We start from the raw sequence: 22,158 nt of genomic DNA, 5'->3' as shown, positions 1-22,158 counted from the left end.
TCATCATCAGAGGCTGCTATACACTAAACATAGGTGTCTTGGATTTCAACGTTTTCCAGGACTCATGGGCAAGAAATTGCCCACAATCAGTGAGGGTCTGTGAGAAACGCCTTAGTAAGAAGACAAGGCTAGAAACCGCTGGGACTTACATATTGTGATTATCTCTCCGGATTGTGAAGGAGAAGCAGCAGTGGATGTCCACAGTATCAGCGCCTGCTGCGGGGCTGCGCAGAGTACAGCTCGTGAGCATAGCCTTTTGCTGTTGGTCGAAGCAGATGGCACAGAACTTCTCCCAGTAACTGACCAGCTGATCTTCGACGATGATCTCGTGTATGGCAAGTTTGCCCTGCGTGTCCACTCGTCAGTCAGTCTTCTCGACCGCCTCCGAATCTCGTACTCACATCACGAAGTGATTCGATGGGTACCTGTATCAGTTCCGCCATTTCCTTGTTCCCCCTAAAAATCTCACCCGTCCTTCTCCAGCAGCAGGCCGGAATGGCCATGCTGGCGAAAATTCTATCATACTCCATTAGACTCCTCTCAAACCACATCTCCACCAGCACCAGCTCAATATCTGTTAGGCTCTGCATTCTCTCTCTAAATTTCGGTCGGAACTGGTCCAACTGCATCAAGATCTTGTGACGGGAATGTGGCTTCATGTTCTTCTCCATGTACTTGTTGAGCCTGGCGTATCCGTTCACGTAGTTGAAGGGCCGTAGCATTCCCGCATCGTACTTTGCCTTGAGTAGCTTCTGCATGCGTTCTTCAGGCGGTTCAGCACCCGTTGGATCTGCCGCCATCATGTAGTATTTTTCTCGCGCTTTGTCCGATATCGGCTTCACACTCGGTGGTCTAGATATCAGAGCCGCGTGGGTCGCGTTGTTCTGGTTTGTGGCCTGTGGGTTATTGGTATGCTCCTGGGAAAGTAGGGATTCAGCCCCTGCGGCCGGGAAAGAAGAAGCAGCCATAGAGTTCATGAAAGAAGGGTCGTTGAAAGGACCCTGGAATTCCTCGGTGGAATACATTCCTGTCTCTTCAAATAGACTGTTGCTGAGGAAATCGTTCAAAAGGTTGAATTCGTCGGTGACTTCGTTTGCGTTGAACATGTAGTTTGGATGGAAGGCATGCATGTCATGAAAACGACCTTGGACTCCGGCCCATGGATCATTATACCCGAAATCTGCACATCATTAGGGACAACAGCTTTCCCCTCGAAAAAGTTTGAGACACACTTACGAGTGTGAGTATTACCGTTGGCGCCGGCACTTGGAGCTGCAGCACTCGGATTAGAGACAGCCATGGTGTCATTTGTCGATGGTTTCAGTCCAATATTGTCATCCTGCAGTAGGTTAGGAGTAGAGTCGTCTACCAAGGCGGGACCTGGCAAGCTTGGAGCCGTGGAAAAATCATCCCGTGGAGGAGACTGCTCGTCTGCCCCAGCAGTGTCTGAGTCGGTCTTGGACTTTTTGTGATAGCCATGCCCTTCTCTTGGTTCATCATGACACAGATGGCCGATGTTTCGCTTGATGCAGCGTTTACAAGGTCGATCCTGAGACATGGTCCCCCAATGGGAGGGTCGCGTTAGCCAAACAGGACTTGAGTGGACGGTGTCGAGCTCGACACCGAGGGTCAGGGAGTCGTACAGAATCGCAAGTCATATGCTGTGTATCCCAAAAACAAGCAGTCAGCCCATTATGTGCCTTCCCAGGTACCCGAATCTCGGTACTTCCGTGTGCCAGAGGTCAAAGTAGCTTACCGAACGTCGACAGTATACACATGCTGAAGGAAGGTGTCAGTCCCCGCCATCGCTAAGAATCCTTGGAATGTATACAGACCATGGTTCACCTTGCGCTTCTTCTTGGGCTGATCCGTGGACGGCGAGGTCTGGCTCGAGTTGCGGGGCGCAGTTGGAGAGGTGGCTTCGTTCAAACTGTTATTTGGCAGCGCAGTTCGGCTGTCGAAGGACTTGTTCATGCCATTGCCTGCATGTTCAGGCTCATCCGCGAGATCTGACATTTGCCGACAAGTTGCGAATCGGACGGCGGCTTTTAAGGATCAAACAAGGGACCACGGGTAGTGCTACGTGCAACCCGACCGCATGGGCTCATGGTCTGGAGGAAACGGCGCAGGGTGCTTTTACGTCAATTGTGTAGAGACATAGGGCGCAAAGGTCGAGAAAAGTTGAGGGGACGGAAGTAGAATGTGAACCTGAGGCAGAAGAAAGACGAGCCTCGGAGCGCGGTTTGACTCAGGTACCTCGTCCAAGCTCGTCCCTCTGGGCCGGTGCCGGAAGGCTGGCACTTGGAGTCGATCCGAGAGAGGCGGCGGCGGCGACGCAGAAACCCCGCAATCTCTCGTAATTTCCAAACTGTGTGGTGCGTGCAGTGCGCAGCTTTCTGAACCATGGGTGAGTGGAGCCCGGCTTCCTGCATCCACGGATTGATCTCTATTAGCCTAGGCTAGATGCACGGCTATCTGGCCACAGACTGGGGAAATCTGTACGGAGGATGCTTTTCCATTGGTGTTCGGCATTACTTCATGATAGGGACAGTGTTGTTACAGCTTTCCCGCATCGAAATATTGGTAAGAAAGCCCCGGAACTATTTTTACAGATGGCCTCCTTTCCCGTGCTTGATGAAGAAAAAAGATCCTGCACCCTACACGAGGTCGAGCCCCGAAAGGAGCATGCGCCCGAGTCCCCAGACGTCTTCGCTATAACCACTCGCTGAGCCGAAAGGTGTTCCGCCAATGCCCCTGGTCGATAGCAGGTTGTGAAGACGAGCCGGCTAAATGTTGATGCTTGGTCGCATTCTCTTCCTGCCCTTGGTCCCGCCTGGCGTGCTGTCCTCCTCTCGTTCTCTGGCTCTCTTTTCGCGCTGGTCGAGCACCAAACTCAGAACATCGAAACCAAACCGTGGATACTCCAGACACATCGCTTTAAATTCGTCCTCGGCTTCGTGACGCAAAACATGCGATCGGGTGGCCCAGAAGGCAGCGACAGGTCTGCGGATCGTTATATCATCTGCCGGCGTGTTGCCATACACGAATCTTGCGTATGCGATCTCTCCAACAGCTGTTGAGTTGATGCGATGGATCTTTGAATGTGCCAGTGTCTTGAGATCAGGCAGTCCAAGCTTCTGGGCCAACGTATAGACGCGAGCATGTTTGAGAAGCTGTGCGCCAGTATTGTCTATCTCCGGGATTGAAGGATCAGGCTCCAGCCCATCAGGGGTGTCTGCAAGGCGTCGTGGGAAGTATTCGCCCGTGTATTGGTATTGGAGGAAACACCCCACAGCATCTAATGATTCGCCGGGCATCTCAATAATGAGAGCGTCGTCATCAAGAGTCGAGAGTATTTCGCTAAGGTAGGGCGATTTTTCGAGGATGGCTTTGTGGGCGGTCAAGGTAGTTTCGTCGTCGCCGCTGCCCACGATAAGCTGGACAATGGGTGACTTGAGATAATCGAGGAATATAGCTTGAGGATTGGAGGAAGTATTGCCGTTGGCAACCACGGTGTCCTTGCCTGCCTCTTCCCCTTTCCCTAGGGTGGTATCATCTTCCGCCTCTTGTGTCTCCCCCACGGTCCCCATCACAATGTCGGCTTCACCTGAATCGGCGGCTTGGGCGCTTTCCTCCCGATCAACCATTGGCTTTGCGACCAGGAGAAACCCGGGCTAGAGATTGTCGCGTATCCAGCTCAATTAGGATGTTGTGTTAGATATGCCAATTATTGCGCAGGCAGGTAGAGTCCAGAACAGGAAGTACAATACCCAGTAAGGAGCGAACAATCAAAAAGACTCAAACGGACTGAAGAAAAAAGATGGTGCTGAGGTTGGGAGATGTACCGCGTAAGGAGCACAGAATACCGAGTGCGGAATTGAGCTCGAGGAGGCTGGGGGAGCCGCAGCTGCGGAGAGTCGCAGCGCTCTGACTCCCCCATCGGACCACGTCATTCTGCTTGCGTGCATCTTGTTATCAGGCACTCGCAACCACTGCACATATGTAGTACCAAGTACTCGGTACAGAGTAGCTTTGATGTTCTGGACCTGTTGTCAGGCTGGACGAATGCACCTACAATGCGTCCGAGGACAATGCAGGTCACGTGCGCCGCGGCCTCGCATAGCAGGACCTCCCGAGTGCTCGCTTTCGAGAGATTGTGTTGATTGCAAGGCCGAGAGAATGACAGAGCTATGGGGAAGTCCGGGCAAAGTCGTGAGACAATACAGAGTAGAAAGAACCTTGGTAATATATGCAAGTTTTAGACACCACAGCAGCAGTAGGGAGTACCCCATATGTAAAGTGACGATGGCAGAGAGGCGGGGGTGTTGAGTCTAAACAACCTATAATTTTAGACGTCCCCGACAATGGGGCTTCTGAATCCTTGTATGGAAGGAGTACGGAGTACGTCGTGTGGAGTCGGGAGAACCATTGTCTTGTGGATGGTGTCCAAATCATTCACCAGCTCGTGGAAATCCGGGCCATCATACTTGGAACTTTCGGAGATGGCGCCGGGGCCTCACAGATATCTGTATGACAGACTCGGTATTACATAGGCCAGAATACAACTGATAGAAATAAAGCGCATATCCGAAGCTTGGTTCTTGTGATGGAGATCTTGCCAGCCTCTGTCATGTGCTAAGAGGTGTCATACACACGGGGGCGCTGCCCGATTCTGGCATTGGAAAACTCGGATGCTGAACTAGCCGTGATACAAGTTTGGTAGAGAGGAAATCATTTGCTAGATCAAAAAGAGATGCAGGAGGAAGAGTTTGCAGGAAGTTTTCGGGTTCTTATTGAGAGGAAGCGAGGGAAAGTGGAAGGTGTAAGTAAGGGCAAGGTACCTCGTACGAGGGCAACCAGGTGAGAAGGCTTGCAGGAAAGGGAAGCTTCACGTGGTTGATAAGGATCGTCCAATGTGGGTCTAGAAATCCGCTTTGATTGGTGGGACAAGAAATCGCGGGGAGCAAAAAGGGGTCCAAAACAGAGAACACCTCAAGGTCAAGGCTGCGAGGCTGACCGATCACCCAACATCAAGGCTCAGGTTTGGGGCTCAAGAGGCTGTACTTGGGTAGGTGGGGTGATCTCGCACTTCACTTTTCGGATTCGGCGCGAATTCTATTTTCGTATCCAGAATGCTGGCAGCACAAAGCAGACCAGCCTTTGTGATTTTGCTCATGAAGAGGAGTCTGCAGGCACGGAAGATAAGGAAGTCGTCTTGGGGCTCGTCGTACTGGGTACTGGGTCCTGGGTTCAGCTCTATGTCCGGCCTCTAAGCTGTGATACTTTGGGGCCACTCCTGTCGTACCCAGTACTCGCAGCACTGCCTGCAGTCCCTTTTCTGTGCCAGTCATCCAATTTCCGTACCCCGTATTCTTTGACTTCCACCATGTCCTAGCGAATGTCCGACAAATCCAGCCAATGGCGGATCTTGGAGGGAACAATCAGCAGAAGCGGCAACTCAAGCGAGGGATAGAGTTGGAATGTCTGCTGGGGGGTGGGGGGGGAGTGTGAGGGGCCGAGGGGGATTGATTGGGGAGGCCTTCCAGGCCAAGCCTTGCCTGAAGGGAAAATGTACTGGGTACCCAGGGTGCCTAGGGATTAAATTAGCGCCCCTCAGCCGTGCATACTTAGGCGAAGTGCCCCTGCTCGTCCTCTCCCCTTTCTCTGGTCGGCGAACCGGCGTGTCAACTCCCACCATATTCCGATCCCACGAAATTGAACGTCTGTCTTATCATCTGCTAGCAACCTGTGGCACCATCCGCGCACCCAACGAGGTCGTGTCGTTGATACACCGCCTACACTTGTCCGTTTGTGGCAAACAATGGCGTGATCATGGTCTTGGATGTTGTCATTCTGTCAAGTCGTCTCTTTTTGCAGCTTTCAATGATGCCTTCGCGCCTTAATATTATGCTATTGTGGCCTTTGCACCCCGTAACCTTCCAACTTCGACTCTCTTCGTCATCCTGGAGACTTCCATCATGGCTTTTTGGCCCCTTCTTACCAACTTTCCTTCCGTCGCTCCCTTCCAAGACGTTTCAAGCTGCTCAGCCTCGACTGTGGAAGGGAGGCTGACGGTGGTGACGGCCAGATCCAGTATCCGGTCAGCCTCCAGAAATCACCCAGACTGACGGCCTTACCGCCTTGCCATCCACGGTCCACGCATGCCAGGTGTTAGTCGGCCAGATTGAATCAATATCATCGTCCCCACATACGCCATACCAAGATCAGTAAACCTGGTGGGTAGCGGCAGCCCAAATTCTTTTCAAAACCACAGCCGTCCGGTGCCAGTCGCTCCGTATTCACCTTGTTTTTCTTTGCAACCTCCTCTGCCCTCCCGCGCTGGGTCAGTACCATTTTCTGTTGATTTCATCCTGGGATCTGCTTCTTTGGTTTCTTTTTGTCATTCCTTCTTTTTCTTGATTGGGGAACTGCGCTTGTGACCCCGGAAGTCTCACTCTGCCCTTCGTTCTCATTATTTCCACCCCATATATCTATCCCCTTCCCTCTCCTTCACACTCTCTTGTCTTCCTCTTTTTTTCATCCAGGCTACGATTGTCCAGGCAGATAGATACACAGTCTTCTGCTCGATCCTTGACGCGTATAGCGATCCACGGACACAGGATACAAATTGAATTCCTGCAGTCATGGGCTCCTTCAATCCTTTCCCTCAGTCGCCCCCCGTGTCGCCGCCCAATGGATTCCAGGGTGTCGAGGGCTTTTCGACTCCGCTGTTCCCGACCAGGCCGAGCATTCTCTTCATCATGGCCGACCAGCTTGCTGCCCCTCTATTGAAGATGCACAACCCCAAGTCGCAGATCAAGACCCCCAATCTCGACAAGTTGGCGGAACGCTCTGTCGTGTTTGATTCTGCCTATTGCAATTCTCCACTTTGTGCCCCGTCTCGAATGTGTTTGATCAGTGGTCAGCTGCCGTCAAAAATCGCGTCGTACGACAACGCTTGCTCCATCCCGTCCGAGACACCGACATACGCCCATTACCTGCGAGCTGCCGGCTACGAGACCACTTTGGCTGGCAAGATGCATTTCATTGGGGATCAGCTCCACGGTTACGAGAACCGATTGACCTCGGACATTTACCCCGGTGACTTTGGCTGGGCTGTGAACTGGGACGACCCAGGCCGGAGGCTCGAGTGGTACCACAACAGCAGCTCCATCTTGCAAGCCGGACCGTGTGTAAGGACTAATCAGCTTGACTACGACGAGGAGGTCTTGTACAGGTCGAAGCAATATCTCTACGACCATGCAAGGGCACCCGCTGGGAAACGGCCATTCGCGCTCACTGTCTCTTTCACCCATCCTCATGATCCGTACGCCATTGAGGAAAAGTATTGGGACATGTATGAGGGTGTTGATATCGACCTGCCGAATGTGAGCATCAGAGAAGAAGACCAAGACCCTCACAGCAGACGCCTGATGCATGTTTGCGAGATCGAGGGCCACAATTTCACCAACGAGCAGATCAAACGCGCTCGCCGAGCGTATTACGGCGCGGTGAGCTACGTCGATGACTGCATTGGCCAGTTACTTGATGTCCTGAAGAAGTGTGGCATGGAGGACAATACCAGTAAGCAGAATCTTCATCCTCGATTAGAATGCAATCCGAAGACTGACGCCACCCAGTTGTCATGTTTTCCGGCGACCACGGAGATATGTTGGGCGAGCGAAATCTCTGGTACAAGAGTGAGTTCGCCTTTTTTTTTTTTTTTTTTTTTTTTTTTTTTTTTTGAGGATGCCGATGGCCTGTTTGAACGAGTCAGCTAACAAAGGGTCTGTAGTGTCGTACTTCGAAAACTCCGTCCGCGTGCCCATGCTCATCAGCCACCCGAAACAATTCCATCCTCACCGTGTCTCTCAGAATGTCTCGACTCTGGATCTCATGCCGACCCTCGTGGACTTGATTGGATCAAAGTTAGCACCTGGATTGCCGATGGACGGTCTGTCCTTGTTACCTCACCTCTATGGCGGTGACGGTGGCCATGATACCGTCTTTGCTGAGTATATGGGAGAGGGAACCGTAGCTCCCCTCATGATGATCCGCAGAGGCGACTGGAAATACATCACATGTCCAGCTGATCCCCCCCAGTTGTTCAACTTGCGAAATGATCCGCTTGAGCTTACCAACCTTGCCATCCGCCAAGATCCAGAAACGCTGGCCGTCCTCAAGGCTTTCGAGAAAGAAGCAAATGAAAAGTGGGACTTCAAGAAGATCACCGACGATGTCTTGAGGTGTCAGCGCCAACGTCGACTTGTATGGTCTGCCTTAACCCAAGGGCGCTTTGAAAGCTGGGACTGGAACCCCATCGACGACGGTCGCGTCAAGTACATTCGTTCTCAAACTCCCCTGGACGAACTCGAACGGCGAGCGCGATATCCCATGCACACAAACGTGCCTGCCCAAATCGCTGTCAACAAGAAGGCCGAGGTGGCTTGCCTTCAGCCGAAAAGACTAACCGAAATTGCGGGCGAAGTTGCCCACAATCGCTGAATGTTTACGAGCCTTTTATGACGAATTCCTTCTGGATGCTGCTGTTGCGGCGTTCTGGCCCCAAGATTGGTATTACTCAGGTTTCCGTGCTTGCAAGCGTGGGGTTATGGAGTCGGTATTTGTGGTATTTGTGTCCTCCTTGCTGTTGCTGCATTCGTCGACGTCTTTTACTGTCTTCTGGTGCTTGCTTCTTCCTAGGACCTGATTGACACTACGCTAAGGGCGTTCCACTGGACGGGACTGGGACTGTGACCTTGATTACTCGTATGATGAAGTTGGAAGAATCGGACTGGGTTTGGGAGGTGAATTTTTTTTTTTGGCCGACGTGCAATGGGTCCGACTCGACTGAACATCCCACGCTCGTTTCCAACGCACCCTTACGTTGAGGATACGAAGACGAGTGAGGGCGATGCAATGCTGGGAAAGGAAGGCTATCTAGCTAAGTACAGAGAAAACCCCGGAAAAAAGAAAGAAAAAAAAAAATCAAAATGGCCAACATTGACCAAAACCCATATCCACTTCTGCTTCTTTCACTTTCATTACTCACGGCAGTCGCGGTGTGGCCACTGGCCTGGTGTCGGTGGTGTTTTCCAACCTCACATCCCACCCATCACGCATACACACGACCACCTTCTGCATTGGACTGCCTGCGCCATAATTGCTTTTTCTCTCCCCCTGCTTGTCTTATTTCTTTTTCCCACAATGCGTTATGTGGCCAATCTTGCCTCACCTTGCAGTGCCTTGCATGGCCTTGCAGATACGACGGTATCAACAGTCAACAGCTCCATGGCTCCGTGCGCGGCCTCCAATCCGATCATTCACTTGGGACCAGTTGTCCGCCACAAAGGTGAGCAGCTGGCCACCCCCATCAACATCATCACTTGACTGACTCAACCCAAGGACAGCCGAAGCCATTGGCGAGCACTCATTCTGCCATGATTCACTAATCAGAGGGTGCATTCAGCAGGCTCCGCATCCTCCTGGAACGTCCACGGTGGTCATTGCACTGCCAGCACCGCAACGCAGCAACCGCACATCTTATTACCACACATCGAAAACACGCACGAGCCACCTGAGACCAATCAAAACGATCTGGCCCGAGGCTAGCTGCCCCAGAAAACCAACATGAAATGTGGGAAGCCCAGGAACCTACATGGGGACAAAAAGCGATCACGGTGAGGGAGGGATGCTAGCCGCCGGGAAGCGGGTTCTCCCCCGTGCATACGAGAGAGTCCGGTCATCATCATCATCATCATCACGCGGCATACCAACTGCCCTTCTGACCTCAATCCAATCGCGACATGGCAAGACTCCTGGCGGCGATGGCGAGGACAGACATTCCCCCTCGACATGAACCAGAGGAGAAGGACTTGACACGGCGCACACAAATGAATAAGGTCAAAAGACCCATGGAAGCCTAACAGCTAAGTGCCAATTGAAGATCCAATCAGAGTGCCCACATACGCTAACTCGAATCAGGGCATAGAATCCATGTGGAACTAAGTGACCGGTCTAACTGGAGAAGAACTGACAGACTTGCTAAGCTAGACCAGAGTCTTATCAGGATTGCCACCGTTTCATTCTGCCAGTCGAAAGGCCTCTCTCGGCGCCCACTGCGTCGGATGCAAAAGGCTGGAAGCACCTCCTACACCGCGACTTGAAGGCCGAAGGCTAAGGTGGCTGACGGCTGGTGTATCTCTGCCCAACAGGCTGCAGCAGAATACAAGAGAGGCACGAGGAACAAAGGCAAGCAAAGCCGACGAGTACGACACACACCGACCCTGACTCGACCAGACCCCAGGACGCACGTACGGTCGGGCCACATGCGGCCCAAGCTCGTCGAGACATTGCACTTCCGGAAGCCAGAGGCCAAATGTCAGAGCCTTGAGCGATCATCTGACCATCTTGTCTGGCTTCCTGGTTCCCTTCCCACCACTTTTGCTCCACCTTTTTGCCTTCGCCTGCCGCACTCCCCGTCCTTACGCTCCTCCTCGCCCACGCCGGCTTGCAGTGACTAACACAAACTGCACTATCAGCTGAAAGCCGAACTTCCTCAGAACGAGAAGAACAGAGACACACGCCTACCTGTCAGAGCACTAAAATCCCATTGAAAGCCGGCCCAATGGACATATTCCTTTCTGCCAGGCAAAATCGCCAACCCGACTCTCCCGAGACCCATGCACGCGCCAAAAGTGTTCAGCAAGTGCGTTTCTATCTCCAGCCGATTGGCCGTGTTTCAAATGTGCCCAAACACTATCATCTGGCAGGGATCATATAGTAGTTCAAAGGTGAACTGTCGAGATCAATGTGGATATCACGGTAGGGCATACCTGCAACAGGCCGCGCAACAAGCAGCTAGACACTCGTGAGTAATTTATACTTCAGCCAGTCCAGCTATCGCGCAGTCCAAGTCGAGGAGGAAAGAGGCGGAGAGGAGAGCTGAGCGGCACAGAGCACAGCAGAGCAATACGATAAGGAATCCAACCGAGTTGAAGGAGTGGTAGTAGCGGTCGCTGGCTGGACTGCGAGAGCCCCACACTTTACAGCAAGCCTTCTACCGCGAGGCGAGGCTAGGGCAAAGGGCAAAGGGCAAAGGGCAAAGGGCAAAGGGCAAAGGGCAAGCGATCATATTACAGCGGTGTTTATTGACTCGATTAGGAAAAAGGAATACATCCAAGACGTCTGTGGCTTCGAGCACGCTGGACAAGGCATGCATGGAGATGGACATGGACATGGGCATGGACGTCACTGGCGTTCCTCCTGCCTTCCCAGAGGCTCTACCGGATCAAAAGACACAGAGTCCGGGTGTATCGAATACTCTGTATTTAAAGCTTTTGGTCTTTTTTGGTCCCTCGACAGTCGTAGCAAGCTTGCCCAGCAAATTCGCATTCTATCTGCCATCGAATCTCGTGATTTTCTAGCCCACTCACTCATTCATAAGGCACTTTTACTTTTGATTCAACTCGAAAGCAGGCTCACAAACAGGAGATGGCCCCCCTGGATTGCAATTCGTAAGGTGCTGGATGAGCTCAACGGAGAGAGATCATATCTCCCCAGACTCCAGCTCAGCGTGCCAAAATCCAACAGGAGAAGGGCTTTTGATCGATGTGTTTGACTTTTTGCCTTTTCTAACCTCCCTGGGTCGTGATAAGGATGTGGTCGCTCCCTCGCTCGTTTGGTACATGTGCGTCTCATGGCCCATTTGACCTGGCCTGGTTTAGTTGGCGCGTACGCACGCACGCACGCACACTGCTTGGTTGTCATTTCTGTCTGAAGGGTGCGCTCCCTCTCCTTGAGCCCCTCGCTACGACTGAGAGCCGATGCAGCCGAAAGAGGAAAGAAAATATCACACCATTTTCGCCTCTCCTCGTCCTTTGCTTAGCGCTTGTTCGCTCGCCCGCTCGCTGGCTCTTTCCATCTCGGGGAATGGACTCGTCTTGCCCACCGCGTGCTTTGTGATCGGACTCCAAACATGAGGGACGCATCATTTGGCGAAATGCAAATCGTACCCGAGCCACTTGCGCGCATTCACTTGTGCGGGAGTCAAGCCGGGCCAGCCGTACGTCAAGGGGAAGAAGAAGTAAAAGCCGTACAGGACCGCGGCGAGAATCACGATGGTGGCGGCCCAGGTGCCCAGCATGCTCTGGCCCTTGAGTCTCTCGGCAGCGGTCTGGAAATGTTTCCTGGCCTTTTCCGGGATTTTGCCGGTGACTTTGTCTTTCTTCTGTTGTGGGGCGTGATGGGTGTCGTCGTCGATAGCAGGGTCGACGTTGAAAATGAATTCGATGAGGGCGCCAGTGACAAGACATGAGGCGAGGTGGGCAGGCAGATAGTGGTGTAGGAACAGTTGACGACCCATCAGGTAGAAGGGGAAATAGTGGGCGGCCCAGCAGAGGAAGAAGAAGCCTGTCGAGTTATAAAGGCGGGAGCGGGTACCTATTTCCACAGATGATCATAATTAGTGATTGTTCCTCCTGGAGGTCATCAAAGTTGAGACACAAGCTGGACTTACGACGATCGAGTGCATCAATCCCTCTCCTCAGACTCAACTGATCCGCGCCCAAGATGCCAGCAAAGACAGCCAACAGCGCACTCGCGATCCAATATCCAATGGGATTTCCCAGGAAGTAGATCTGCTGCTTTGTGGAATCTTGCGTCCAGAAACTGACTCCTCTCAACAAAAACGGCCATTGGTAGGGTTGGGTTGCGTATGGGTGAGAAGCCGTTAGCGCGTTGTTGTGATAAAACATTGCGCGCTGCAGTTCAATGTATTTTCTGTAGAACGGCAAGGACTTGGTTTTCTTTACTTCCCTTACACGGCGTGGTGAATCTTCGGGAAGGCTTGGGATATCGTCCACATACCAAATGTTCGACGATTGCTGTGCGTTTTTATTTCCGTTGATTTCTGCCTGTTTGAAGGCCCAATCTGGGAGGGGGGTTGTGTGCGTCCACATGGCGACTTTTGTCGGGTAATGAATCAGTTTGAATTGGCCCGACATGGTCTTGAATGGTGAGCCCTTTTTGCCTTGTTCCATACGGATTTCGAACAACGTGTCGTTGTGGCGGTCTCCGGCCGCAACCTCGAGGGGCACAGTGGTGAATTCTTGGTTCGTAGGGAAATAGGGGGATGCCACGTCGTGGGTCAGAAGCATGGTATTTGTCACAACATGTCGGAGCTTGACGATGTCGCCATTCAAGACTGGTTTTCCGGCCATGGGGGGATCAGGGTGATGAGCGTTGGGCAGGATTTGCCACTCGTTGTTGGTGTCGTTGAAGGGATAGCCCGTGACTTGCTGGCCTTGACTAGAAATACGGCCGTCATCGTATCTCAGGGGGTATCGATCCGGGTGACTGTGTAGATATACCCTAGTGTCCTTGTGGCGTAGAGTGATGTAGTCATAATATTGAATGTCAATAGACGCTTGATGCATCAGGTTGTCGCTGAGAGTCTCCTGGAATTCCGGGGTCATGAAGTCGTCGCCTGGGCCGGATCGGGTCAAAATGGCGAAATGGACCTGGAACCAGAACAGGTAGAAGAAGAAAGGTATTATAATCAAACCCAGCGCCCGAGCCACGAAGTGCTTGCCGAAGGTGAAAAGATCCAAAGCGCCTTCTTTCCGGTTAATGTCCAGTAGATCCCACAGGTCGATGAGGACCGCACATCCGATGGTGAAGAAGGTAAAAGCACCAACGTATTTGGTGGAAATGACACAACTCATGCAGAAGCCGCACAACAGAAGCCACTTCCACCACTTCCTGCCAAAGGGGTCGTGTCGTTGCTTGTAGAAGCGGATGTAGCAATAAATGCTGAGCGAGACGAAGAACACCAGCGTGGCGTCCAGCAGAATCAGTCGGGTTTGTCCCACGTGTGAATTGTCGAAAAGAACCAGTCCGGCAGCCAAAATGCACGCCGGGAGCGAGTACCCCGATTCCCACATGATCAAGTAGACAACCACCACGGTAAGGGCTCCGAGAAACGCCGGGAGCCCTCTGAAGGCAAGGTATGGAACGTTGTTGGTGATGTAGGATTCGCCAATGTTGTCAAACAGAAAATGGCCATCATATCCAACGAGCCAGCCTACGAGGGCAAAGAGGAGCTTTCCAAAGGGAGGGTGAACGTCGAAGAAATAAGTGCGCTGCAAATAGTAGGATGCAAACTGCGCGCAGCTGTCGTTAGAGCGGGTGTTGTCCCAAGTGCCTTCCATGTCCACATACCTTTCCAAAGTGCACCTCGTCAAACACGACTTCATTTGGATGGCTGATCCCAAAGAATCGCGTTGCGAATGCGAGGGCGGTGATGACCCCCAAGGCCAGCTTATAGTCCCATTCTTTGGACACACTCTTCTGCACGTTGCTCAGTGCCTCATTCAAAGCCTCGTCATCCTTGTCCCCGCTGACTACGGGCTTATTCTTCTCTTTTGGGCCCCGCTGTCGCAGGGTTGAATTGGGGGTCGACATATGCGAGGTTTCGAAAGAATGAAGGGATTTGAGCGCAGCAGGGCCGGGATGATATCGACGGGCTGTAATGAAAGAAATCTAGAAGCAAATCGGCGGGGAACGAAGGTGGTGAAAAGAAGAGTCAGAAGAGGTTCAGAGCCCTCGAAATGAGGAAGAATATAGCATGGAGGTTGAGACGAGTGGGAGACGGTCGAAGTCGAGGGTTGAGGGTTGAGGGTTGAGGGTTGAGGGTTGAGGGTCGAGGGTTCTCACTTGACGTGTCCTGAACTTTTTTTACCTTTTGACGCGCGACATTACGAGTTCGACCAAAAGGAACGTGGCCCGTGCACCAGAGCCTCGTCGTAAGGGGCTGGTGGGCTATTCATGATACCCCCAAGGTACCCCTGGTCCCCCCCCTTCCCCCCCTTTCCCCCCCCTTTTACAATCCCACCACGGGCTTCCTGGAAATAATTTATCTCATTTCGAAATTGCCAACACTATTTACAACACAAAGAATCGGAGGTTTACTCATCCAGATCCAGAAGACTCAGGGTTTCCAATTCCCTTTGCATCATCCGCTCAAATTCCTCGCGGTTGATGCCCGCACTACGGGCCAACCGATACATGCTTTTCATGCTGGTACTGATATGCTGCCTGATTCCGATTTCAGAGGCTCCATATCGCTCTGCATGCTCTTCCAGCCGAGCCACCGCATCGGATCCCCTCGACGACGGTGACGAGGGCACTGGATGGTTGACCTCCACTTCTATGTCGTCTGCATCATTTAGAAGGTGGTCGGCGAAAGATCCTTGATATGGAGGCGGCTCCGGTTCTGTATGTGGTTGCTGGTGTCCCGACAGCATCTGCTGCAGCGCATGCCCATTCAGACGAGGTTCTTGAATGCCTTCCATCTCCTCGTCGGGGTCATGGTTATCCATGGCAGGTTGGACACTTCCATATCGAGCGTAATAATCTTCTTCAGAAGGTCCTTGCGGAGGGTGGACCGATTCTTTCCGAGCAGGTGTCCTGCTAGGTGTGTGGTCATACATGGCCCAGTAGTCATCTTCGTTTGGGGGAGGAACCGAGAGATTTCTCTGACCCCTCGCGTTTGCAGCGTCGTCGGCTTCCTGCAGAGCTTCGTTCACCAGTCTCTCCTTGGAGCTCTCGTTTGCTGCTGCAACAGAGGTCGACCATGAGGGGTCTTTCTGAAGGGCTTGGTCAAACGGCAATAATTCTGCAAGCTTCCAGGAATTTCCCTCTTCACTGCCGGTGCACCACACATACAAAGTGGTAAATGGCCAGTCGATCAGAGGGATTTGTGCCCGTAGTGTTTCTTCGTCAAATCTCTTGTATGTGATCGGGTGTGTTTCGCCAACCTCGATCTCACCGGAAGCCGGGTGAGGCTCGAACACAGTGCCTTCGATCTTGTCCCTCAGCACTTCGCCTTTCTTTGCATCCCAGCACAACAGCGCAGCCCAGTTGTCGCGCGAGGAAGTCGAGGTGTGTATTTGTAACCGCTGTCGTAGTATGGGAGACAGCAAAGGTAGCAGCGCGGGCGGAGGTCGGGGAGACGCGAAGGAGGTAGGTAGACATGCCAGCAAGGGAGGGAGCAAAGAGAGAGGGTCAGGAGGAGGGATCAGCTCAACCATGCTTATTCCTGGACCTGTTCAGCTTGAGAGGATGGTCATCTGTGCACAGAGGAGGGTCGGGTCAGAGATGAGGGTTGGTTCGCCCTGTACCAAAGACGGGGGGTTGTGTGGCTGCGGCAGTGGCAGTCAGTGTTTGAACACGGCAGCTTGAGCAAAAGGGACAAACAATGGGGACAACAGAATGCAAGGTGTTGAGTGTGTTTGGGGAGACACGATGGAAATCCGGAAAGCATCGATGGCCGAGGGAGATCATCTACATGGACTCGGGTATGGACGAGCCACCGGCGGCGAGGCGGTAGGGCGCAGGAGGCGGTAGTACGGGCATAATAGGCTGTCAGAGGTTGTGGCTTTGGTCTGGTTTGGTCTGGATCAGGAAATCGAGGCTGCTGGACACACGGCGAGACGGGCGAGACGGACGATCCAAGGAACAACAAGCATCCAAGCGTTGCATTTTCCATTCGCCCGGCCGGGAGTTAGCGTGATTGTGATTGGCCAGAATCCATCAGGCTGCAACCCACGTGCACCGGAGGCTTGCGAGGCTGAACGCCCATCTCCACACGGCCCGCTCAGCTATTTCGTTGCATGTGCCATCCTGGCCATCCATCTTCTTCAAACTCACTGACCTATGCCATGCTACTCGAGCGTCAATGCCAGCTCCGCCGCAGGGAAACTCCTCCTGAACCTGTCCCATTCACTCGTGAGCTACCAAATCGACCGTCGAGTCCTCAAGGGGGGCAATGGCTGGAACTCCTGCTCTTTCACATGCTCAGATTCGCGTGCTAGCGGCGCTACCAACCTCACAGATCTGAGCCTCAAGCATCTCGGGTTGGAGAATTGACCACCAAGGGAAGTTATGCACGTGCTCACCACCGTCCATAATTTGCACTCAGAGGGCATCTCGCTAGGATAGGGTCCTCATATAGCGACCGCAGCCGGTGGCCGTCCTATGTACTCATGCCTGATTACCGCTCCCTCCCACATTTTCCCCGCACCATCTCCGTCGCACGGAGAAAGATATGGAATTGATCGTCTCGCCGCACAACGTATTCCCCCTCTACAGCTCTGCGCAGCTTCAACCTTTGACTCTTCCTGAAAAGCCAATCTCTTCCTCGAGAGATCCCCAGCACTCATGGCTCTCGTCGCTGGGAAGAAACAAATTGTGGAAAATCAATTAGAGATATCGCGCCCTGTCTACATAACTGCGCCCTCTGACGCAGGGCTTCCAGAAAGGGATCCAGATGGAGAGCCACGTACAGCAGCAGTCCACCGGGAGGAGCGGCAACATGACCCAACTCGAACCCGGGCAGAGGCTCGCCTCCGCCGCAAAGTTGACCTGCGGCTCTGCACCATTGCTGGTATTCTCTGCAGTCTGAATCTACTCGACAGTGGCATCATCTCTTCGGCAGCCGTCACCAGCATGCTCTCTGACCTCAACCTGGTCCGAGACCGCTATTCTGTCTCAATCTTCATCTTCACCGTCGCCTCCGTCGCCTTCCAACTTCCGGCGACCGTCTTGTTACGATTCATCGGGCCCCGATTATTCTTCTCGGCAATCACTTGTGCCTTTGGTATTATCACCATGTGCACGGCCGCTATAACCAACTGGCAACAGATGATAGCCCTCAGAGTCCTCCTCGGAATCTCCATGGCCGGTATCTATCCAGGGTTAACCTACCTTATTTCAACCTGGTATACTCGTCATGAACAGCAGCTCCGATTCGCTCTGTTGCAGTCTGGGGAAATCATCATCCTCGCCACCGGCTCTATCGTCAACTTCGGTTTGAATCACCTCGACCATCGAAATGGCCTTCGGGGCTGGCAATGGATGTATCTTGTTCAAGGCTCGGTCACTGTCTTTCTCGGGGTGATCACCTACTTTTGGATGATCGACTTTCCGGACCAATGCGAGAACTCGTTCTATTTCCTCACGGAGGATGAGAAGAGCCTTGCAATTTCTCGAATCAACGAAGACCGGCACGATGCCGGGAAACCCGAGCCATTCAGCCTGTCTGCTATTTGGGTACATTTTCTCGACCCGAAGCTATACGCCTTTTGTGTGTTGTTCTTCTTACTCAACTTGGTATCCACAGCGCTCTCGTACTTCTTGCCAATCATACTGCAGAGTGGCATGGGTTTCAACTCCAACAAGGCAATTCTATTGTCATCCCCTCCATACTACTATGCGGTCATTCCCGTTTTGCTTTCTTCCTTCCTTGGAGACAAGTACAGGGTTCGAGCACCGGTCATCATTTTCAATGCAACTTGCCTAATCGTGGGGTTCTGCATGTTAGGTTTCAGCAGTCAAGTAACGGTGAGATATATCGGCACGTTTCTGGCCACAGGAGCCTACATTAGTAACTGGGCTGCGCTTAATGCTTATCAAGCCAACAACATAGTCGGTCAGTGGAAGCGCGCCACGGTGGCGGCAGCCATTTCTGCCTGCAACGGTTTGGGAGGCATAGCTGGCAGTTACATCGTCCGCCAACCAGAGGCTCCACGATATTTGACGGCGATATGGGTGAGCATTGGGAGTCATATTTTGATGATCATCCTGGTTGCGGCTTGTACAATGTGGTTCTGCATCGCGAATCGCAAAGCTAAGAGGAAGGGAAGTCTGATCGAGGGGGTGTCGAACTTTCACTACACCTATTGACCCGGGCTCACACGGACCTTTGCCGGATGGTCAACTATTGGCCATCTGCAAGTTGCAGGGGCTCCTGCTTCCGCTGCGTGAAAGGAATCCCTCCCTTTCCCAGACTGTGAGCTAGCTATTAGCCATCGTCCTGAAGCAGAATGAAGCAGAACGGGTAATACACGTCTTCGTGGGGAACAAGTTTGCCGCCGCTTTGCTCGGAGGCTGGTCGTGCGTTGCAGTCTCGGGCATGGATTGTGGTTCAGTCACGCCAGCATGGACGGCCCACAATACCGACGTTTTGGCGATATACTGCGAGGGCATTCTTCTGGGAGTTCCTTCGGAGTTGCCTTGTCGAAGCCTTTGGGGTAAACTCAGCATCAATAACTGCCGGGATCTCGTCTCGATAAATCCATAATCCATCTCGACGGACATTGCCCGAATCCCGAATGGCCATGTTGGCAGTTGCACACCAGAGGGGACTCCTGATTGGGTGTTTGAGAGTGTACCGAGCATTCTATACTTCTAGAATCCATCTAAAAGAGAGAGAGAGAGAGAGAGAGAGAGAGAGAGACGGTAAGGCAACTTCCAACGACCTACAACATCCGGATACGTTCTTTTTCGCCTTCGACTAGCCATTGCCCAGGAGAACTCGCAAGGGCTTCCAAACACCTGGCGGATATTGTGTTCGTTTGGAGAAGTAGTGCAACACAGAGGAGGCTTGTCTGTTCTCGGAAATTACACCTTGACCTTCTCCCCGTCGTCGCTCGAGCTTGCATCCCTGACATTATTATTCTGCGCCTCGGCCGTCTTCCCTCCGGTTACAACGTGCTCTTCCTGCCCCTCCAAAGTCATCCCCGCAGGCCCATCACTGTTATTGTGCTCGACATCGTCGTACGGTCTCCAGAAGTCCTTCTTCCCTTTGGCCGCCCTGACGAGCCAAGGAGGCAGCAGTCCGCCTTCGATCTTGTAGGTCCAGTAGTCCTTATACTCCTTGTCGGCGGGTTTGATGCGGTTGCCGGAGATCTTCTCGACAAGCCACACAATGGTGTTCAGGACGATGTAGCTTATGATGCCGGCGATGAGGCCGTAGGCGATGGAGTAAGTGAAGGGCATAATGGCAATGGTTAAGAAGGCTGGGATTGCATCGCCGATGTAGCGCCAGTTGATGTCGGCTGCTGCTTTGGCCCTGGAGAGAGAGAGAGAGAGAGAGGACAGCTGTTAGCTTCAATACTGTCGGAGAGACGTGGGATGGGGCTGTGGAAAAGACTTACATGAGTGACCCGACAATAATGAGCACGCATCCGGTGGCGTACGGCGGGATCGACGCGAAGATGGGCGCGAAGAAGATGGAGATGAAGAAGCAGAGCCCCGTCGTCATGGCAGTGAGACCTGTTGCGCCACCTTCAGAGATACCGGCGCCCGATTCGATGTAGGCCGTGACTGGAGGTGTGCCGAACAAAGCACCAATCGAGATACCAAAAGCATCGACCAGATAAGCCACAGCCGAACCTTCAAAGTCCTGCGTCTTCTCATCGATGGCGCCGCAAAAGCGCGCCATGGAGTAGAGGGTGCCAGTGCAATCGAGAATGTCGACATATAGAAAAGTTATAAATGCCAGTCCGAATTGCCCGCCGTAGCCCGATATGTCCCATTCCTGGACGGTGAGGATTCTCTGAATCGGGTGGAACGTAACGACTTGCTTGAAGAAGTCAAACATGCTGTCGCCTAAATCGGTGTATGGGAAGTATGTCACTAATAACCTCCTGTCAGCTCCGAACACATTCCCCCAGTGGAGAAATCGGGAAGCGCATCGCCATTCAGCAATGTTACTGGTCATGGACGACTTACCTTCGGTCCCTCGAGGCCACGAAATGATGCTGACTAGCAAGATCCCAAAGATGATGGCGCCCTTGACACGGAAGAGCATGAGCAAAACCGTGAAGAATCCACCGCAGAAAATACCGATCCACATTGTTGGGTTGCGCATTTTGTACGCTGCCGGACAAACACCAGTCTCGTCAATGTACTCCGGCTTGCAGCCGGCTAATTCGAGAGGAGTAGCCTGCGCGCCCGTAACGGCTCCAATGCCCGCGCTGTATGTCAAGCCAATCAAAGTCAGATATAACCCAATGCCGACTCCGGTGGCAAGCTTGATAGACGCTGGAATGGCCCGAGCAAGCCACTGCCGAAGTCCAAGGATGGTGAGACCGACAAACACAAATCCTTCGACAAAAACGGCTGTAACGGCAACTTGGTAAGGCACAAGGCCAGATCCGTGATATCCGACCACAGTGTATGCGAAGTAGGCGTTCAAACCCATTCCAGGCGCTAAAGCTATCGGCATGTTTGCAAACAGGCCCATGCAGAATGTGGTGAGGGCGGAAATCGCAGCGGTGGCTGTGACCAAATCTCGTTGGACTTCGGCCACGCATATCATGTAGGCCGGGTCGCTGTCGCATAGATCGGGACTATCCGGCGGGCAGACGCACGTACCGCCGGACTGCGAAACAATAGTGGCGTTGACGGAAATGATGTATGCCATGGCGAAGAAGGTTGCCAGTCCAGCACGGATTTCGGTGAAAAAGTAGGAGCCTTTCCGTTCTTTGGGGTGACCGGAGCCGTCAAGGCGGAAGCGTCTGCCCACGAATGAGCGAGCGACCGCCATGTTGGCTTTGTGAATCATCTCGTTGATACCCATGATGGTGGCCGAGCTGAGAGGCTGTAACCGGGAGACAGAACAAGAGGTCCGAATAGAAAAGTAACAGACCCGTGAACGAGTGGTTCATCGCAAATATATGAAAAAGTGACAGATGTAGCTCTCTCGGAATCATCGATGCTGAATGGCCGAGCTAAAGATGAGTTCTAGAGATAAAGGTCTCGTGTATGGGCTGCGATAATTGGAATCGAGACCCGAGCGGAAGCCGTCAGTGGGCGGAGGCGAGTATAGCCAAGGCAAAAGGCGGGTTCCGCTTGACCCAATATCTCGATCGTTCGTCTTGGCCTCCCTTGGCGAGGGCACCAGAAGGCTCTTCAGATGCTTGGCCCATGATATGAACTCCCCGGTCCGTTGGTCAGTTGCTTTTTATCGTATCGGAGAGCGGCGATGGACTGGTTCTTCTCAATGTCCCCCAGACTCATGCCGGGTTGCTTCTCGCGAGAGATCCATGCCGAAGTCTCCGGTCCAGGGTTCGAATTGCATCGGGACGAGGCGATCACCTAAATTGATACGACAATAACGTCCCAATCTTGGGTTCCCGCTGTTCAAGCTTCGTCCACCTCCCAAACTGACCTGAGAAGAGTAGGGTAACGGGCGTTCGGTACCTACCTGTATCCTTTCTGGCATTGTCAAATATCTGCAATAGCTTGCAGAGAAGACTAGCTATTCCTAGTGCTTGATCCGGGCACCTGGAGATTGGATTGGAGTTCAAACTG

At 52.8% G+C, this 22,158-nt stretch overlaps 7 protein-coding genes across 7 annotated transcripts; 2 read left to right on the top strand and 5 right to left on the bottom strand.

The window, feature by feature from the left end:
• Positions 1-45: 45 nt before the first annotated feature.
• Positions 46-1,558, bottom strand: A1O5_02715 (uncharacterized protein; the record flags this gene model as incomplete). Its single annotated transcript, XM_007743329.1, has 4 exons — positions 46-97; positions 150-346; positions 402-1,180; positions 1,237-1,558. The coding sequence occupies 4 exons, from the start codon at positions 1,556-1,558 to the stop codon at positions 46-48; spliced, it is 1,350 nt and encodes a 449-aa protein (XP_007741519.1).
• A 1,228-nt stretch (positions 1,559-2,786) lies between these two features.
• On the bottom strand, positions 2,787-3,647 carry A1O5_02714 (uncharacterized protein; the record flags this gene model as incomplete). The annotated part of the gene is made up of 1 exon (XM_007743328.1): positions 2,787-3,647. One exon carries the CDS (start codon positions 3,645-3,647, stop codon positions 2,787-2,789), a length of 861 nt encoding a protein of 286 aa, XP_007741518.1.
• Positions 3,648-6,644: 2,997 nt separating this feature from the next.
• On the top strand, positions 6,645-8,505 carry A1O5_02713 (choline-sulfatase; the record flags this gene model as incomplete). The annotated part of the gene is made up of 3 exons (XM_007743327.1): positions 6,645-7,584; positions 7,641-7,700; positions 7,796-8,505. The coding sequence occupies 3 exons, from the start codon at positions 6,645-6,647 to the stop codon at positions 8,503-8,505; spliced, it is 1,710 nt and encodes a 569-aa protein (XP_007741517.1).
• Positions 8,506-11,989: 3,484 nt separating this feature from the next.
• A1O5_02712 (dolichyl-phosphate-mannose-protein mannosyltransferase) lies at positions 11,990-14,463 on the bottom strand (the record flags this gene model as incomplete). Its single annotated transcript, XM_007743326.1, has 3 exons — positions 11,990-12,441; positions 12,518-14,162; positions 14,221-14,463. The coding sequence occupies 3 exons, from the start codon at positions 14,461-14,463 to the stop codon at positions 11,990-11,992; spliced, it is 2,340 nt and encodes a 779-aa protein (XP_007741516.1).
• Positions 14,464-14,966: 503 nt separating this feature from the next.
• A1O5_02711 (uncharacterized protein) lies at positions 14,967-16,091 on the bottom strand (the record flags this gene model as incomplete). Its single annotated transcript, XM_007743325.1, has 1 exon — positions 14,967-16,091. One exon carries the CDS (start codon positions 16,089-16,091, stop codon positions 14,967-14,969), a length of 1,125 nt encoding a protein of 374 aa, XP_007741515.1.
• A 1,129-nt stretch (positions 16,092-17,220) lies between these two features.
• On the top strand, positions 17,221-18,744 carry A1O5_02710 (uncharacterized protein; the record flags this gene model as incomplete). The annotated part of the gene is made up of 1 exon (XM_007743324.1): positions 17,221-18,744. The coding sequence occupies one exon, from the start codon at positions 17,221-17,223 to the stop codon at positions 18,742-18,744; it is 1,524 nt and encodes a 507-aa protein (XP_007741514.1).
• A 717-nt stretch (positions 18,745-19,461) lies between these two features.
• Positions 19,462-21,424, bottom strand: A1O5_02709 (MFS transporter, AGZA family, xanthine/uracil permease; the record flags this gene model as incomplete). The annotated part of the gene is made up of 3 exons (XM_007743323.1): positions 19,462-19,912; positions 19,998-20,478; positions 20,575-21,424. 3 exons carry the CDS (start codon positions 21,422-21,424, stop codon positions 19,462-19,464), a joined length of 1,782 nt encoding a protein of 593 aa, XP_007741513.1.
• Between the last annotated feature and the right edge of the window lie 734 nt (positions 21,425-22,158).

Source organism: Cladophialophora psammophila (genome assembly GCF_000585535.1).
Source record: "Cladophialophora psammophila CBS 110553 chromosome Unknown aczJe-supercont1.3, whole genome shotgun sequence".
Taxonomy (NCBI): Eukaryota; Fungi; Ascomycota; class Eurotiomycetes; order Chaetothyriales; family Herpotrichiellaceae; genus Cladophialophora; species Cladophialophora psammophila.
Note: the sequence above shows the minus strand (reverse complement) of the source record. Positions and strands in the feature narration are given on the sequence as shown.